Source organism: Gouania willdenowi, chromosome 18 (assembly GCF_900634775.1).
Source record: "Gouania willdenowi chromosome 18, fGouWil2.1, whole genome shotgun sequence".
In the NCBI taxonomy this organism is placed as follows: domain Eukaryota; kingdom Metazoa; phylum Chordata; class Actinopteri; order Blenniiformes; family Gobiesocidae; genus Gouania; species Gouania willdenowi.
Window position 1 is genome coordinate 15,337,710 of NC_041061.1, and position 19,964 is coordinate 15,357,673.

Consider the following 19,964-nt stretch of genomic DNA (forward strand, 5'->3'; position numbering starts at 1 on the left):
AACGTACTTCATACGTGGTCCTGTTTTTTTCACTTCCTTCATGAATCGGTTTGTTTATTTGAACAAGTGGCAGCGACCGAGAGTGCCAAGAAATGTTGTTTTTGGAAAAGGGCCGTGTGTGTATGTTGTGCATGTGTGTGTTTATGTGGGTTTGAGAGGCTGTGTGTGTGTGTGTGAGAGAGAGAGAGTGGCGTCTGGCCCTGTGATCGAGCCCTTGCCAAGCTTCTAGGGTGAAGCTGAGCCTCCTCGACCGCAACTGTTTATTTACAGGTTACGCCGCTGTTTATTTGAAGACTATCAGATGGGCCGTGCTTCGGCACAGGACACCTTTCACACACACAGATACCAGGCCTCAGACCGCTGCTGCCCCACAGCCTCGTTTTATATAATCAGTCTCTCAGCAGCTTTAAAGACTCACTGATTTATGATAGGGTAGATCCAACTTTCCACGACTTGAAAATATGGTTTCACTCACATAATTTAAAATGGATGTTTTACATAAAACAATGTGAAACCCTTGATTTATTTTTGCAATCTAACACGCTTTATTGTAGGAACAGCTAACAATAGAGAAAAGAAGGTCATTCACAACCTTGCAAAAATATGTGAGTGCAACATTAAATAATATATCCAGCCCGGGGGAAAAAGGCAAAGGAGCTTTTTCAGGTCAAAGGTAAAATGTAATGCAGTAGGGGAGGTGATTCCTGCTTCGGCGCATTCCTGGCAGATGTGCCATATGCTTGTATCCCACCTTGAGTCATCCAGGTGGTCTCTCCTGGTGCTACAGTGAGGCCTCATGCTGGAAGATGCTGCCTGGGATCTCTAATTGCCACGACCATCTGCTCTTTTTGTCATGGTTGCCTGTTCAGCCCTGGAAAAAACGCAGATTAGAAAAACAACAAACAAAAACAGAGAACTCTGATCTTGATCGGGATGCAGCCGAAGTGGAGCACCTTTTTCCCTCCTCCCCAACTCTCTTTCCCTCCCCACCTTCACCTCCTCTCCCCTCTCCTTGGGCGCTCTATTCTCTCTCCCCCAGCCCAGTTTCTTTCACTCTCAGCAGTTCTCAGGGAGCAGACATCGAGTTGGCAGTCGTAACTAGACTGATGGATGACTCTGAAAGTGGCATGGGGGGGGGGATGGATGGATAGAGGAGGGGCAGCGGTGGGAGAAGACAAGGGGGACAAGGCCACTGAGCTGCCTGCAATCACTTTATGGACAAGTGCTGCGGCAAATCCAAACCTCTGCCTTACTTGAAAAAGCTTATGCAGCGTGTGTGTGTGTGTGTGTGTGTGTGTGTGTGTTCTGTAGGGATCTGCAGTTTTATGGTCTGGCTTTCTCTGATATTTTAATATATAAGTTCATAATTTAAAAAAACTTTTAAATGAAATTTAGCAAAAAGAGCAAAATTGGATGAACTACGTTTTCAGAATAAAAAGGCAAGTACTAGTTGGAAGTTTGAAAGAATGTAGAGCCTTGATTTGAATTCATCTCATTAGATGCACATTTTGCAAAGACTACATTAACTACGGTTGTTTTTTAACGTATGGTCCATTTTTTCCCCAACGGTGTCATAGTTGAGCTCCAGCCAAGAACATTCTGTTTTTGCAGTGCTCTTTAATAGTCAAATTTAGGGGAGGGAGAGAGGCCGAAACACACACACACACACACACATACACACACACACAACCACAGCAAAAAAGGAATAAATCTTTCAACTTTTTTTTCTTCTTCTTTCTCCCGGCTCTACATTGCCTCTGTAACACGGCTCATGAGATCTGCGGCAGGAAAAGGGGTGTTGTTGCAAAGGCGAGGGTATCTAAGTTCACCGGCTCAGGCTTCTTTTCAGTCAGGCTGAAGCTCTCTCATGTTAAAGGTGTAGATAAAAATCTCCCTGCTGGTTCTGGTTGCACCCTCTCTCCTTCTCGGATGGGTTTGTGTGGGCGCGGGCCAGTTGAAAATCCTTGCAGGGGTCTGCGTGCACAGACACTAACGGTTTGGCACTGCAGCAGCTGCACGTAGGAGTTCAAGGCCTTGCAGGGTTCGAGTTTTGGTTTTCTGAAAAAAAAGAAAAAAAAAACACAAACGTGCAACTTTTTGCAGCCCAAAATGAAACATTACTTGGATTTACTCCTCAGTTTTTGGTTTTTTTCTGCATCGCAACTTTTGGAAAGAGTTTCTTAAAAAACCCAGGCCCTTGTTGAGGCCTGTTGATCATCAACCAGGAACTACAGAGGAATGACCCGCTCCCTTTCTCTGTGTGCTTTCAAAGTAAAAGACGTCAGCCCGCGCTGCCTCATTCCACAGCCCTGCGCAGCATAGCCGGTGGAAAGAATTCCACTCATGTTTCCTCGTGTTTCCCCCGCCCCGCTCCTGTCCGCTCTCCGTGTTTTGTTCTTTGCTTGTACCTTGCACAGCAGGACTGAACACATTCTGTACCCCCTTCACCCTCTGCTCCCCCTCAGCACTCCCCCAGCCCACTTTGAAAAATTACTAAAAGGTCTGAGGATGAAAACTTTAAGGTTATCCTGTGTCTGACACGGAGCATTTTCTCCAGTCTGCCTCCGATTAATGATAATGCTGTTTAAACAAAACGGGCTTGTTTAATGTGCAGTGCCTTCAGTCTTCTTGGAGGGAAGATAAGGAATGACCTTCAGGGGAAGAATATCACAGCCATCTTATTTATCCCAAAGGAAGTCGTTTAATGTCTGTCAACTGTACAAACAACTTTCATATTTCATATTTCATTATATTTTAGAGCTTTAACAATATGATGTAGAGGTGGAGAAAGCCATGTAGCTGGCTCGCCAAATAGGTGAAGTCATTTAGAAGTATGTTTCTGGCATTTACTTATCTTAGTATTCCAGTTTAGAAATTACATTTGAAGAATCAACAACCTGTAGATCATGTCATCAACCTAAAATGTAGGTGAAATCCGCAAACGAGTACTGACAACTAGAGCAAAAGTCTGATACACAATCCTAGATCCCTTGATTCTGTAAATAATTGCATCTGAGAAGAAAAGTAAATAATCTTCTTGTTAACTAACCCCCCCACTCGCCTTTTATTCTTGTGTATTTGCAGACTCGCAGCAGTCAGGAAGTCCAAGTAACAATGAGCCAGGCAAGAACCCTCTTCCAGGTATGTAGACTGCCAGTCATCCCCCCTCCTTCCTCCCTCATGTCATCGCTCCATTGTTCCTTGTAGCTAGCTCACTGTCCATCAGCCTAAGTACACTGTAACCTGCCTTGTTCAAATAGTGTTTTGAACTCTGTGACTTCCAAGCGAAATAGCGCAGCCATTAATCTCAGGAGGAATCTGTGTTGTCGCTATACGTCGAGTGGCTGTGTGCAAGTTTACAAAGCTTCACACAGAATATCCAAATAAATGACAGCTTTGAGTCACCAATCCAGGTGTCACAATGAAAGAGATTGTTCCACTAAAATAGGTAATTAGATGTTAATGGTAGTAATCCTGACCTCTTGCAACAGTCCTCTAATCGTTAGAAGTTCTGATGTGTTTTTCACATAACTAGAAGCCAATTCAAACCATTTAGGTATTATAGAGTCATACTTATTTTTTGTTCCTATCCAAGAGCCTTCAGTACCTAATAGTTGGTAGTCAATGAATATATGCAGATGATGCCGGTGAGCATCTTCTGAGGTTTTTTTTCTTCTTAAAGAACTAGTTTAAAAAGTTTCCTCAAGTTTTTTCTCTTTTCTATTTGTCATATTCTTTCGTTTTAACTTTTCAACTTTGATTTTATACTATCTCACTTTTCGATTGGCCAAAGTACGTGATATATTTTCTATATTCAAAATGACTGGTAGCTTTTCGGCCGTCGTGTCTTCTGGCCTAAGGATAATCATCTTGCTTCCACTAAAAAGCACAAAACTGTCCATATTGTTGGTGATGATGGACAACCTGAACAGGTACGGGATGCGAGTACCACTTTACTTCCATGGTCCTGTACTTTGGCCAATCAGGAATGGAAAAATTGGATAAAGGGTGCTCGTTATCAGTTTTAAATTTTCTGTATTGAAGCAAAAATGCACGAAATCAGAAAACAAGACATTTTCCGTTTTTGTTTTTTGTTTCATTTTGGTTTTGGAGTGTTTTTTTTATTTTTCATTTTTTTTTGTTTCATAATGAAAAACAAATGAACGGAAGGTTCATGGACCTCATAGACCTGACGTCCTCCCTCTATATATCTGCATGTCCATCCATCCCATCCTGCATGCTTACCCTGTCCCGAGTTGCGATGTTGAGGAAACAATTTATTCCCAGAGGTATTAGGGAGAATATGCAAACTCCTCATAGAAAGTGCAGGGTTACCAAACCTTGAACTTCGATCATCATCTTTTTTATCCCACAAAGGACTTCACCTGTGAGCGCTCACCCAATATTTCCTTACAGTAAAATCTTTTGATTTTAGATTTAGACAAGGTTTTTCAGGATTTTTTATCTCCTCACATGTTTCGACTGGCAACTGCCAGTCTTCATCAGAGGAGTTCTGCTGATCGCCTTTGATGCTTCCTTTGATGTTTCACTTGACTTCCATGTAATAGTTCCAGCGAGATGCATTTTGTCGTCTTTTGAATAAACGAAACTTCAACTTAACATAAAGACTGAGTGAGATAAAATTAAAAAAAATTAGTTATTGGATCATTCAGTTTAGATTTTCATAACCTTGTAACCTTTTTTAACGACGCCCAAGATATGAAAGGAAGTTAATGGAGCAGACTGCGCCATTGGCCGCATGCTAAGTGTATCAAGGTGATCCAGTAATGCTGAGCTGTGGAAAAAAAAAATCATTGACAGTGCTGTTGTTCTCCTGGACTGACCTGCGGCGCGCTGTCGTCGTCACAGTGTTGGAATGAAAATACTTGGAGATGTATAATTACTTTTCTTCCTCCGGAGCTGGTTCTGCTGATACCAGTGCAAATATAAACATGCCTGTGAGCCAGTGACTCAGTCCTGGGAGGCCCTGTGCAGTGACACAGCTCTCTGGCACACTGGAGGCTTTAAGCCTCCTAGGTGCCAATCGAGATGACCGGATATATTTCTGGCACAGCGCTAGGGCGCCTTTGGCATGGAATCAAAGCGGAGCAGGAATCATTTGGGTGTCAATAACTTATCTTGCTTTCTCACTGTCAGCCTCTGATTAGTGTTTCCAAGTCCTTGGATAGGTCATCCAAACCTCAAGAAATGCCCAGACGCTGCAAAAAAAAAAAAACTACATGAGGATCATCACTTTTTCTGAGTCTAAAAATAGTTCTTTGAGAAATTAGAAAAAATCTGGCTGTGTTGAATCAATCTTGTCTGCTTTCCAAAGTTTAATTTCGAAAGGAGTTTGTTGACATAGGAAAGAATGGCGCAATTTCACGTTCTCCAAAGAGTTTTTAATATCAGCAGCAGTGCTGTAAACCACACTTTCAGGGAGACTATTACTCGCTGTAACACTGTATCTTAGCGTAGCTGTGTCAATATTGACAGTTATTTGGTTTTACTTTTGTGTTTGATCAAATAGGCAGCGCCTGCAGTTCAGCACAGGATCGTTTGGTTGTTGTTACAGCAGCGGGAGTGTGCACGTCACTCCCTGCTCACACACACATGCGTCCTGTCACTCTCCGCTAAACTACCCACAACCCGATCACGTCTTTGTGCGGCTGCTCCTAGTTTGACGGTTTTCATGACGCAGTCCCTAAAAACACCCAAAAGATTTAATCACCCCATGCTTATTCATGGTCAGAGATTACATTATCATTTAATGTCTATATTACACAAAATAACATCTGTTCAGATATTGATGAAGTAGAAAAAACTGGCGATTTATATAAAATATTAAATCATTGGGGGAAAAAGTAGGAATCAGCTCTATTTTAACGTGTATGACAGATAAAAAAAATAATAAAATAATTTACTCAATACCAATTCTATTTTGTCTGTCTCTCCATCCGTCCATTTATTATTTTATCTGCTAATTTATTTATTAATCCATTCAACAATCTATCTGTCCATTTGTCTGATTAATTGTTTGTCTCTTTGAATATTTATCGATAAAATAATTATTTTATTTTTATTATTGATTTATTCCTCTATTTATTTCTCTATTTAATCCTTTATTTATTTCTCTATTTATAAAACACGTAATAAAACATTTTGTACAAGTAACTACAAATTAGAATCAATTTGCAATTTAAAACCATCAAAAAGCTATAAAACACCATCAAAATCCCATTAAAGAACAATGAAATTATAGGAGAAAATGATCAGTCAAGGAGTGACAAAAGTTTAATTATTGTAATTATGGTGTTAAAAATTTTTAATTACCGTAGGTTTAGACTTCTTTACACTCTTTTGACGAGATACAAAAACCTTGGATGGCAATGTGTTGCACCTCTGAAATTACACCAGACCGTTCAAATAAAGTAATATTTTATTCCAGAAAATAAACAAACTGTACACAAAAAAATATCCATACCGTTGACTGTGCAGTATTTACTTATTCTCACAAATATTTGATCTAAAAAAGCCTTTGTGGCGGCTCTGACTCAGTGTGTTGATACAGTTATTCCATATTTTAACAGGTTTAATGCTGATGAAAGCCAATATTTTTGGCACGCAAAGCAGTAATAATGCAAATCTCTCATTGTGTTTTTTTCTTTGTTTTGCATCTGGCTCACTGGAAGCATTCTAATGATCTCATACTGTTTATTCTCTGTGTTCACAGTGTATTTGGAGGACAGTTTTATCAAATCAGGAGTCTTCAGTGTTACAGAACTGGTGCGAGTGTCCAGAAGTAAGTACATCCGCAGCTTTTGTTTGCTTTTGTAAAACGCAGCAGTTATTATTTCTCGATAATAGCCTGGGTTGACTGTGGGCGGAGCCTAAGTGGGACTCACATGAGGACACCGAAGATATTGAAGGTGCAACAGGTGCAGCGGTGTGAGCGCGAGCCAGGAAACTGTCTGTCATTCAGCCTGTACAGGCTCACACTGTCATTAGACGAGGTCTAATCAGGTTACACCTGCATAGGTGTGCTTACACAAAAATTTCGCCAATAAACATCAGCAGTTCCACTTAGATTGTAAAAAAAGATTGCTTTTTTTTAAACACAACTTAAGTGCTGTTTTCCTCCTAATCTCTATTCTTAGCAAAATCCCCTCCGTAGCTTTAGTGCTGGGGAATCCAGTTTGGCCAGTCTGCTGCTGTGCAATAGGAGAACAGTCAAGTCCGCAGCTGTCGGGACGAGCCTGCGTTCATCTGTATGGACATGTCTGCCTGCCGCAGAGCACTACACTGTACTTCCCAGGACTCTGATAACCCAAGGCACGTCAAGGCACTGTTTTACCTGCGTTGCCCCAGAGCTAAGGCAGCGCTGCACACGCACACTCTCGTCAGTCACCCTTCATAACCCGTGTTCAAGGGAAGCATACCTGTGCTGTGAGTCAATGCATGCTGGAGCTTGGACTCAGCAGGTGAGGGTTGTTTGTTTAAACCGGTTATAAAACACAATCAGAAGCCAGCACGGGGGAGTAAATCTATTTAAGGACACAAATGCCTATAAAAATATGACTTGGGATGACAAGTGATTTGATCAAAAATAATGCTGTAATTGCTTGTTAAAGAGATTAATATGAGTTTATTTTGTGTTGATTTTAAGGGTGTGATAAAAAATCTATTTGGCGATGTATTGCAATATTCCACCGCGCGATTGTCATATCAATCCAAAAAAATGTCCAATTTGTTCGATTATTTTTTTATCTTGTTTTTTAACGGAAAGTATATTTAATTGCGCTAACATATGCATAGCTCATAAAAGTGAACCACATCAGACCTTGTTAAACTACCTCACTCCTCAATGCATTTTAGCTTAGAAGTTGCTCGCACTTTTCATAAAAACATACTGGGCACTTTAATAGATGTATGTGGTTACTTTAAAAAAAAAAAAAAAGAAAGAATTTAAGAACTTTATTCATTTGAATTCAACTTTATTTATATAAAATTACAACAAAGTCATCTCAAAGCGCTTTATAGAATCAGAAGCAAAAGTTGACAGTTTGATAAACATATACTGTACATTGTTTTTGATATTGTTACCATTTACTTGTTCTCACAAGTTTAAAATTGTATTTCATACCATTTTGGACTTATGAAGCTGAAATTTGTAATTACCTATATCGCGACGTATGTCCTATTGTTTAGTATCGGGTTATGTCGGGATATATCATATCGTGACATGCAAATCGTGAATTGTCAGATTCATGACAGTGCACACCCCTAGTAGATTGCATAGCTTGTTAAATTTGAACACTGAACAGCCGTGATGATTACTTCTGTTACCACTGTGATGAAAATTGTTATTTTACTGCAAATTAATATGATAAATAATAATTATATTTAACCTCATTTATATAGCACTTTTCAAAACGCATGTTACAAATTGCTTTCCAAAGGCAGCTATACATTAGAAAATAAAAGATATAGAGTCTTGGTCAGAGATTAAAACAGTTTAAAAAAAAACAGAAACATATTGTACAAACAAGTTAGAAGTTACTTAAAATCAGGGAAGGCTCTCCGATAAAAGTACGTTTTAAAAAGTGATTTGATAAGTTCACGGAGCTCCGCCTTCTTGTTAATATTTTAAAATGATCCTAATTGTTAAAAAAGGATATTGTTCTAACCTGTCCAGGCCATCACATTACTGTTGCTCAAACCCTGGCTGTTCTTTGAAGCACTTTTAGTGTGTTTAGTGTGTAATTTGCCCCCTAACCAGATGGCCTCCACGCTGCCATGTTTGCTCTCATGCCACCGGGTTTCAGTGAAGTCGAGGTGGAATTTTAAAAAGGTCGACGGACACACAGGAATTGTCACTCACTCAGCCAGTCGCTCCCCGGGATGATATCTAAGCAGCCGCTTGTCCATCATCGCGATTCTCTCCCCCCGACTCTCAGGGCTGTTGAGACATTCTTTGAAGTCCATCAAAGAGCACTGCAGAGTTCAAGGCCAGGCTCGCGATCCGGTATTTTGGCGAGGACGCTCATTAATGCAACAGGAGCCTCCGCCAAGAGTGTACAGATATTTTGTCACCATTGTGTCTCAACCTTAGGGTCTGGATCCTATTTGGAGTCGCAAGACACTGGGAAGGGGTCGCCAGATGCCTTCAAGAATGTTTTTTGAACAATTTGAGCCCATTTTTGCTTATTTTTTATCCTTTTTCTGCAACTACAGCAAACCTGCCATTTTTTTTAATCTGCTTTCATCACTTTTTCTTCCCATATTTTTTCTCCTTTTAATGCATTTTTGCTACATTACTCCCATTTCTGCCACTTCTCCATCAATTGGTAATGCCTTTTCCGCACATTTTTTCACTTTCAAGACATTTTCGACACTTATAAGCCCTTTTCACCACTTTTCCCACCTAATGTCATATGTTGACCCATTATTATCACTTTTAACCTCTTTTTACCATATTTCATGCTTATTTTTGCCAATTTAACCACATTCACCATTTGTCATGTCCATTATTTGCCAGTTTAAACTAATTGTTCCTTCTAATTGTTCCAATAATGACACTTTGAACCCTTTTTACCACTCTTTCTGTCCGTTTTTTGGCCACTCGAATTTGCAACTTTTAACCAATTTCTGTGGTTTCTAAAATCCCATTTCACCACCCTTTCCAGCACTTTTGTTCACTTTTAGCCCATTTTGTTTCTGATTAAAATAAGGATTTACATAGAATAGAATAAAATATCCTTTTATTGTCCTTGTACAGGGTACAACAAAATTTGAGTACAACTCCAAGGTGCCAGTGAGAGAAGAAAATAAATATAAAAACACAGCAAAAACAATAGAAAATTTAAATATGACACAATAATATGTACAGATAAATACACAGATAGCAGCTTGAATGTACAGATCTAAATTAAAAACAAGCACCAAACTGGAGAGCTAAGAGCCGCTGCACCCGTGCGCACCGCCATCTTTAGGATGACTATATACTATGGTCCAAATAATAATAAACTTCCTGGATAACAGTGGATATTATTCAGATAAATAAATAAATGTGTTTATCACAGATTCATAGAACAATGGACCATCATTTTGCTGACTTTATGAATGGACCCCAAAAATCTCTCCCCTTTATTCCCCCTTATAGATGACCCTGTCTCCACATGACTGTTCTCCAATGTTCATGTCTGTGTTCAACCACCTTTAGGTATAGTGGGGGTCCCCAGTCTCTGGAACCTTTATTTTGGGGGTTGCAGGCTGAAAAGATTGAGAACCTCTGCTATAAAGTACAGACATGCCTGTGCAGATGAACTCTTATTTTGAAGGAACTCCTGAAAGATAAACTGCACTTCTTTTTTTTCTTTTTCTTTTCTTGGCCAAGATTATTAACATGAGATGATTGGCACGGCAGCCAAGTTGTATCACAAAGATTTTTGCTGAGCCAAGAATGCGAGAGAAAAGCAAACAATGGCGTTTGTATTCAGCGTTTGTGAGGCCGGATGCATTCCTTCAGACTGCTCGGTCGGGTGTTGGTAGCAGTGGATCGTGGGCCTCTGCCAGGGCCCGCAGTGAGCTGCCAGGGCAGAGGCTGACTGAGGGACCATGCCAGTGGTGAACCTCAGACCACAACAGACGGCGCAGCACACTCCATCCTCTCATCCGCTCCAAAAGCCGAGCCACCTCTCAAGCTGCATGGCCCCATAGTGAAGAAAGAGAGGACAAAAAGTAACAAAAGTAATCCTGTACAATTACAAGTTACCTGTTAAAACATTAAATCGGTAAATTACTCTAAGTACCACTATATTCAAGTAATGTATCTGATTACTTTTAGATTACCCACCAAACACGCAAATAAAGACACAAAAGGATAGAGTATGTGTAACCTGCTCACTGTATTATTTTAGACAAACATAAAATCAAATTTTACAGTCACACTACATTAAAGAATATGTTTTAGTTTAACACAGACTGGGAGAACCCACATTACGGTAGTTTAAATAAAAAAGGTTATAAATCAATTTACACATTAGTTATGAACAATTCAGTTGAATCATTGACCTAGGCCACAGACCGTACAATAATGATTATTGTATGGTATATAATAAATGTAACTGTTACTGTTTTGTAATATATGTAAAACAAAAAACACCTGAAAGTGGTATGTAAGGTTTTAACAAGTTCTATAATGGAAGTCACAAAGGTTACACACACAACATTGTGACAATTGTCAGGAGATGTTTTAGGTATTAATCATTGTGTCTACACAGGTGTCCGCTGTTTTTCATGTGTCATGTAATGTACAGGTGCTGACTTTAACTCAATGTGTGCCAAATCCAAGTATAATTTGCTGGAAATGATTTCCTAGATTGACGAACGCAGTTAGTCCGCGTCCTGCAGCCTTCTGCCAGAAATATTTATATTTCACTAAAACGTGAAGAAGAGCTTTTAAAAGACTGGATGGTTATTACTTACAACACATCCATCCATCCATCCGCTAATTTACAGCACAGTGGAGATAAAATAATGCAGAGCAAAAATCCCTGGATGACGACAACAGCAGGCAGAGATCATTCACATTGTACTCTGATATTGATTAATTTTTCTGATTTAAATGAAACACGAGGCTTGAGTTTACATTAGGGATGCACCAAAATGAATATTTTTGACCGAAACACCGAAATAAATTATTATGCAAATTATTAGTCCCCCATTGCATTTCTGGCTCTGAATGTGTACTAACCACTAAAATGAAAACATTACAATTGTATAAATTAATATTAATACTGCTTTAAATAATACATCAATTAAAATATGATCATATTTATTTAGCAATGACATTCCAATATAAAATAAAACATACATGTTTAACCTGACCCCACTCATTCATTAAATAATAATGTATAGGCCTATAACTGACTGAGCTGCTGGAAGAGAGTCACATTAAATATGTTATCTAATTCAAACACAAAGTGCATCGACGTTCTTGATGAAAATCAGCTTCTATTGGTTTTATTTATTATCCAAGCATGTTCTTTAGACGCACACACAGCTCGGTGTACATTTCTCGTGCGCACTGGTTTAATTTTAATCCCATCCAACTAGTAATCTTTATAACGCGGACCATGTACTGTCGTGATAAAGTTCAGACGTGCACTGACAGCAGAAATAAAACGCCATATCAAACGTGCAGCCGTGTTTCCGATTGCTGTGTAGTGTGTAGGGGTCTGTGTTAATGTAAATACAGTGTTGACGTGACACAGAAACATAAAACACACTTACTGCTCAGTCAACTCTGCTTAGAAAACTCTTCAGTGCTCAGACATATTAAATACAGCCGCTCTGTGAGTCCACGGACACGTTGGTCAGTTTCTGTCCACGCTGTTTGCTCACATCATCACGACATTGTTACAGCTTGTTTCACGTGCTCATTTGTTGTGGAGAACTGCCGTGAAGTGTCGCAATGCACTGATGTATATTTTGCTTGCTTTTAAAATGTAATCCCCCGAAGTAATCCCTGTTTTTATAAAAAATAGAAAGTGTCTATTTGTACGGTTGCCGTTTGGACAACCCCCAATGCTAATGGTACGGTTAACAAAGTACAAGTACGTAGTGTCTTAGGGTTAGGGTTATGGTTATGGTTAGGTTTAGATGTAGGGCTAGGGTTAGGGTAAGGGTTAGGGTAAGGTTTAGTCTTAGTCACGCGACCTAAACTGGCCAATGACTGGCCTATCACGTGACCTATACCGGCCAAATAGGGGAGCTGTGTAAGGATAGAATGTTGGTGTATTGATACGGCAACCGTACAAATAGCCACTGCCTAAAAAATACGTGTAATCTGATTACAGTTACATATTTTTTACTTGTAATCTGTTACTTCCCAAGCCTGAGAGGAAGGGAGATGATGGGTGGTGGTGGTGGTGGTGGTGGCGGTGAACCCCTGTGAACGCAAGCCTGGCCACCCCTGAAACAGTTATCCTTCACCTTGACCACAGAGTGGAAATATTATGGTTTTCCACGCTGGAACGGAGATTGGAAATCTGCATTAAATTCTAATGCACTATAAAGTGGGATATCGCATCAAGCCTTGTCTTTATTGATGGATACAAAGTGCTGCAGCAGGCAACTTTAAAACTCCGCCTCTCCTTCCAGCATATGCAACCACTTCAATAGACTTTAGTCCCTGCTCAGCAAAAAAATCTCTGCGACCGTCAGACAGTTGACTGAGAATATTGTGTTCTCGCTTTAATTCATCAGCCCTCTAAACCCAGGACGTCAATAAGAGCTTGACTAAGCTATTGTGCAATTAATTGTGCAGAAATAAGGAGAAAAGAAAGACAGTGCTCGCTCTCTGACTGTGCTGTGACATTGAACGCCTCCTTTTTTTTTACCCCGTGTCCTCCACAGTGCCCATCACCCACGGTGCAGCGGTAAACTTCTCCATGGCTGACATGCCCAGCCAACCCTACTATCATGACCTGAACTCCAGCGTGGGGCTGCATCGCTCCCTGTCCTCTCCTCCCGGCAGGTCAGTGTGAAAAAACAAAAAAAACATTCTTTTATCCTGACATCTCAAAACACCAACTGTGTTTGTTTTTTATGACAAATATAGCTGACTTTGGCTTATTTAGAGGGAGTGTGTGCCGTTTGATCAACATATCACATATGATACATTGTGATACATAGAAAAAGCTCATGGTAATAATAATTCACTTTGATTTATTTATTCAGTACTAAAAAATTAGAAGAAAAAAAAATCTCCAACTTGCTATATATATTATACCCAATAAAAACTAATTATATTAAAAATATATGACATTCGAGTTGTTTTCTTATATTTTCAACTATGCCATGTCTAATAAAAAAACAAAGCAAAAAAACTACCATGGGTGGACTAAAATATTAACCAAAATTACAAAAAAAAAAATTCGGAATGTGAAAACAAAACATTTTAAGAAAAGAAATGTATGAAACTGGAAACTTGATCAACAAATTTATAGAACTAACTGGGAAAGATAATCCAACCATTCATAATAATAAAAAATCAAAAACTAAATTAAACTGATCACCTTCATCAGAAAAATAAAAAGATACAGGAAATAACAAAACATTGTTTACAATCTGTGCAAAACAGCTTAAGAAAACAGCAAAGGAAATGTTTTTTTTTACGTCAGCTTTTTAAAGTTTGTTTATTGTTCCACTCCATGTGAAGTACATGACGACATAGGTAATTATTTGTCCACTTAAGTTCCATGCACGCACATTGAGAAGCACTGGGTTAAGCTAAGCTAAGCTAGCTGCATTCTTGCGCCAGCTTGACTTTTAGCCTCAGACATGAGTGGGCTTTTTGTCTTCTCGTTTAATTACCGTTGGCAAGGATTTATACTTTAACCGCTCCTTTAACTACAGCCATACCAAATACAACTTAATCTACTCCCTTTGACATGCCTTATTTTAACTTAAACTTGTCTATGTGTGCAGCAAAAGGCCTAAAACTGTCAACATGGACGAGAACATGGACACCAGCCCGACAGGACCTGACTTCTACTCCTCACCCAGCTCACCAGCCAGCAGTCGGGCGAACTGGCACGACAGAGACGGAGGTGATTTTCCTGTTTGTTGTTTCCCAACTTTTAGTTTACCTTGGGCACGTTCGTCAGGCGTGGGTGCACTTTGGCAGCTGCAGCCTCCCTCGCATTCATACAGTTATACAAACATTTACAGTGCAACTTTGCACAAATTTGAGGGATATTAGGATGTCATACTAAGTCGCGTGTAAACAGCCCTGATCAAAGTCGAGATCTCACTTAGTTTTCTCTAACAGCCGTTAGGCTTGGCTTTAAATGCCCCGCCTCGTTGTTAGCTACTGTACTGATCAACCACTGCTGCTCTCAGTGCACATGAACCTGTTCAACCCTCTTCAAACACATGCCGTGTCACAGTTAGCCCCTAGTGTTTGAACCCATTTCGACAGCTGTGTGAATGCTAATATATGTTCTCCTGCACCTGTTGCCTGTACAAACCAAGCGTCACCTAAAGCAGTGCATATGTGACTGTTATAACCCCTTACATCACATGTGTCAAACTCAAGGCCCGGGGACCTAATGTGACCCTTTAGAGCATCCAATTCGGCCTCCTGTAGAAACATGAAATATTGTGTAAATTACCAATTATAGTCCAGTAGTAGATATCTCAAATTCACCAACTTCGCAATATTTTTAGAGGCTTGCATTTTCCATTTATTTCTATCACATGATTGCAGTCATTTTTAATTGCAAATTGGAAAAATTAACCCTCAGTTTTTCCACAAATTTTGCAATTTCTTGCAAATAATTTTACAAAATTTCTTTAAATTACGCAAAAATTGGTCACAAAGTCTATTATTTTTTAAATGAGTTTAACTGATATTGGAAACCAGGGCACAATAATGTTAAAGTTGTTCTTTTTCCCCTGCTTTACCTGATGACACCAGTCGTAAAAAGTTTGTCATATTTATGACTTTTGTCATTCAGGGTCACCTGGAACAATTTTGTCAAGATTTCAATGCAACCCTGAGATTCCTCTGGAGTGACACCTTTCCATCAATCATTCCACCATATCTGTCTTATTGCGTTCGAGTCTGGGGAAGCGCATATAACCAGCAACCTGCAAAAGTTGTGTCTAAGAATAATAAGGATCATAAATCATGCAGGATATCTTGACCATACTAGCCTGCTTTTTTTAAAGTCTGAAGAAATGACGTTTATGGATTTGATTACATTTAAAACATCTCCAATTATGTATAACGCTAAATTCAGAACACTGCCAAACAACTTATTATGATTTTTTTCGAGTGGACAAGGGGAGTATGATTTTGAACTTTAGAAAGACAACATTCGTTTGTGGGGTATCCCTTTGGAACAGTCTTAATATTAAACTTAAAAGTTGTAACAACATTAATAAATTATAAACAAATCTTATTAGATCAGTACAAAGACTAGAATCTGATGGGTAGGTGGACATGTGGATGTTGATGTAAGTAAGTAGGCCTATGAATGCTTGTTTTTGTTTATATTTGTGTGTATTTTATGTATTTATATGTATATACATTCACATTTTTTTTGTTCTTTATAGTAAGGACAGGACTAGATAAGCTTTAAGCTTCCTTCTGCCCCTTCTCAAACAATACTGGGGCTCTTTTTTTTTAAGTGAGTAATTATTGCTTTATATTGTTTTTTTAATGTTTGAAATAAAAAAAAAAACAAAATCAATCCAAGTCCAAAATAAGACCATCATAAACACAAAAGTGTTGTCACAGTAGAGTTAAAGAACGAGATTCATGAAGCTGTCAGAAATAGTCCAAAGTAAAACCAAGATACTAATCATGAAATGTGTATTTAAGACGGATTAACTGTGCGTTTATTGGGATAGATATATACAATAGATACAGTGTTTCTCTGACAGTTGGAGGGAATCTCTACTTATACTTGTGTCGACACGTGAAAGCATAGTACATTCACTCCTAGAAAGATATGTCCTTATCTCATCTAGACCTGCAGGGCAAAGAAGTCATTTCCCTGTACGTCTTCTTCATTGATCCTAAAACCGCCAACCAGTGGGGGAGAGTTTAAGGATTATTTAAGATTTTCTTGTACAGGGACAGGATTTAACTGACAAACGCAGAGGCTTACGAGATCAGGAAAGAAAAAGAAGAAGAAAAATGAAGGCGAAACTGTCAAAGATCCTCATAGGAGAGCTTGAATATCTCATTACTCCGTCTCCCGGTGCTCAGCACAAGCCGTCACCCTTTTAATTAAGGTCTCACTGTCCCTTGTTTCTGGATCGTTTCTCGCTGCCTGTTGAGTTCGCCTCCAACTCCCAGGAGTCCACACACTGCATCTGGGTTCAACCAACCGCGCTGGGAGGAAACAGACGACTTCTATTCAAAAATTAGAGCCTCAAATTTGTATTTTCTTTTAACTTCGATCATTTTTTCCATTTCTCTTCTTGCTTTTATTTAAAAAAAAAAAAAAAAAAAAAAGTCTAAGCAGGAACACGCCTGATGAGACTCAAGAGACACAGTCCCGGTCGGACTCATGTGGCCAACGTCAAATCTCAGCCTGTCCATTTGCACACAGCGTGGGAGCGTTGCTCTGCATAAACTCAGACACTCGTAGAGAAAAGGGGAAAGCATTGGGCAGGGAAAGTCTCCGAAGTCGACCATTACTCTGTCAGGAGAGAATAAATAAGAAGCGGGGAGATATTAAACCCATATGAGCGCGCTAAAGTGCCAAGCACTCCTTCTCTTGGACATGCTGTCATTCATGTAAACCCCACCGTGTGTAGTTAAATATTGTTTCTCTTGTGTTTTACAGTGCTTTAACTGCTACGATTTTATTTTATATGCAATCTAGATACGCGTTTATTAAATGATATTAAAAAAAAGACGCGTAATGAAGGCGAAGAACACCCTAGGCCTTTTTATTAAAACTCCTTAAAGAGTTAATTAAGGGTCCCGTTTAATTTCTTGCGGCGGTTATCAACCTTTTCAGCAAAATAAAGGTGCCAGAGACCAGGGACCCCCACTGTACCTGTAGGTGCTTGAACACAGACATGAACATTGAAGAACAGTCATGTGGAGTTTTGGGGTCCATCCATAAAGTCAGCAAAATGATGGTCCATTGTTCTATGAATCTGTGATAAACACATTTATTTATTTATTTCAATAATATCCACTGTTATCCAGGAAGTGTACTATTATTTGCACCATAGAATATAGTCATCTTAAAGGTGTAAATTCTTGTTTTAATCAAAAATAAAATGGGTTAAAAGTTACCAAAAATGGTGTAAAAGGTGGTGAAATGGGATTTTAGAAACCACAGAAATTGGTTAAAAGCTGTAACTTGAATAAATTGGAACAATTAGTTTAAACTAGCAAATAATGGACATGACAAATGGCGATTGTGGTTAAATTGGCAAAAATAAGCATGAAATACGGTTAAAAGAGGTTAAAGGTGACAGTAATGGGTCAACATATGTGACATTAGGTGGAAAAGTTGGTGAAATGGGATTTTTAAAAAAACCACAGAATTTAGTTAAAAGTCGCTAATTACAGTAGCCAAAAATGGACAGAAAAATGGTTTTAAAAAAGGGTTCAAAATGGCAATATTGGCTTAAAAGTGGCAGAAATGTGGGGAGGGGAGGTTGGGGTAACGTAATTTAAAAAGTAGGAACAATTAGTTTAAACTGACAAATAATTAATAGATGTGGTTAACTTGGCAAAAATAAGCATGAAATATGGTGAAAACAGGCTAAAAGTGACAATAATGAGTCAACATATGTGGCATTAGGTTAGAAAAGTGGTGCAAAGGGTTTATAACTGCAGAAAATGTGCAGCTAAGGAATTGAAGTTTGATGGAAAAGTGGCAGGAATGGGAGTAATGTAGAAAAATTCAAAGGAGCAAAAAAGAAAATGTGATGAAAATACGTTAAAATATGGCCAGTTTGGTGTAGTTGCAGTAAAATCGACTCAAATTGCTAAAAAAAAAAAAATGTTCTTAGTTTCTTGAAGGCATCTGGCGACCCCCTCCTCGTGTTTTGCAACCCAAAGGTTGAGAACCCCTGCTCTTAAGGGCTGTATTAGCAGAAGCGTGAAAAAGCCAAACACCTTCCGTCTGCTGGAAATATTTCTTGTAATGAAAACATTCAGGGCTGGATATAAATCTGAGGGAAAGGTATTTTTTTCCCCCCTTTCGACACAAAGCGAAAGTTCTTAAGCTCGTATCCTCTCACAACCTCAGTGCAGGAAATCCCCACAAAGTCCAGCCACTTTTGTCGCTCCCCTCTCTGGTAGATGAGTGATCTTTCCCGTCACTTGTGTGGATCCTTCCCAGTTATTGAGAAAATGAGAGAGGAGGACAGTTAATGCTTCAAACAAGGCGGCCCGTGTGACTATTTATTTATTTATTTTTAAACGCAGACAGGAGATGGATGAAGTGAAAGCAATACACCCCACGAATCTGAGACGCAGAAGAAAAGCGCTTGATGGATGTTCTTAGGGGGAACACATGCAGACATCGGCTGTTGCCTCCTGCATCTATTTGTTATCGCGTTCCCTTCAGGCATTGTGTCTTCCCATGGAAAATTGAAAAGCGCACAGCCGTGACAGCAGAGCATTGCTCACAAAAGTGTGGCGGGGGCCCAATAATGAGCAACTTGTAAGTTTGAGCTCGCGTTTGTGAGTTTATAGACACGCACAAATGTCCTAAATAAACTTCATGTCTTCTGTCAGGCTGTCTGGATTATTCATGAAGATTTATAGAAGCTTGTCGCACACGCGGTGTGTACACGAGCAAGCAAAGCAGGTGAAGCAGTGTAATATTAAGATTACACAAAGGTCTTTAATCCTTTTTGAGCAACCCAATGCTTTCGTACTTTTCGGGATTAAATGATCTGCTGGGAAGTGACAAAAATAGCCTTTTTTTTGCTTGTCATGGAAGTCTAGCAATTTATTACAAATCCAGTGATTATGTGAGTGCGATGTGCCACCTACATTCTTCAATACACCCTAATCCCAATTAATTTCTCTCTAATTTTAACCGTGATTCATGATTGGAGTTTAATTATTTTATTAGTTTACTGCTTGTTTATTACACATATGCCACAGGCTGTTGTTCTCACCCTTGGGTTCAAGACCACACTTGGGGTCGCGAGACACTGGGAGGGGGTCGCCAGATGCCTTCAAGAAATTGAGATTTTTTTTTTTTTTTTACAATTTTAGCCCATTTTTCATTATTTTTACCCTTTTTCTGCAACTACACCAAACTTGCCATATTTTAACCTGTTTTCATGACTTTTTCTTGCCATATTTTTGCTCCTTTTAATGCATTTTTGCTACATTTCTGCCATCAAACTTTCCAAACATTTTCAGCATTATATACTTTTTCCACCACTTTTCCCACCTAATATCACAT

General features: G+C 39.1%; 1 protein-coding gene across 7 annotated transcripts in view; it reads left to right on the plus strand.

Moving 5' to 3' along the window:
- Window positions 1-19,964, plus strand: part of LOC114480066 (nuclear factor 1 B-type-like) — a 79,351-nt gene that overhangs the window by 36,920 nt on the left and 22,467 nt on the right. For 6 of the 7 annotated variants that reach the window (XM_028473864.1, XM_028473861.1, XM_028473866.1 and 3 more), the window contains exons 3-6: window positions 3,085-3,141; window positions 6,734-6,802; window positions 13,420-13,540; window positions 14,494-14,615. In XM_028473864.1, the coding sequence (XP_028329665.1) occupies window positions 3,085-3,141; window positions 6,734-6,802; window positions 13,420-13,540; window positions 14,494-14,615 (369 nt within the window). The remainder of the gene's footprint in view (window positions 1-3,084; window positions 3,142-6,733; window positions 6,803-13,419; window positions 13,541-14,493; window positions 14,616-19,964) is intronic. The other variant, XM_028473865.1, reaches the window with a different exon arrangement.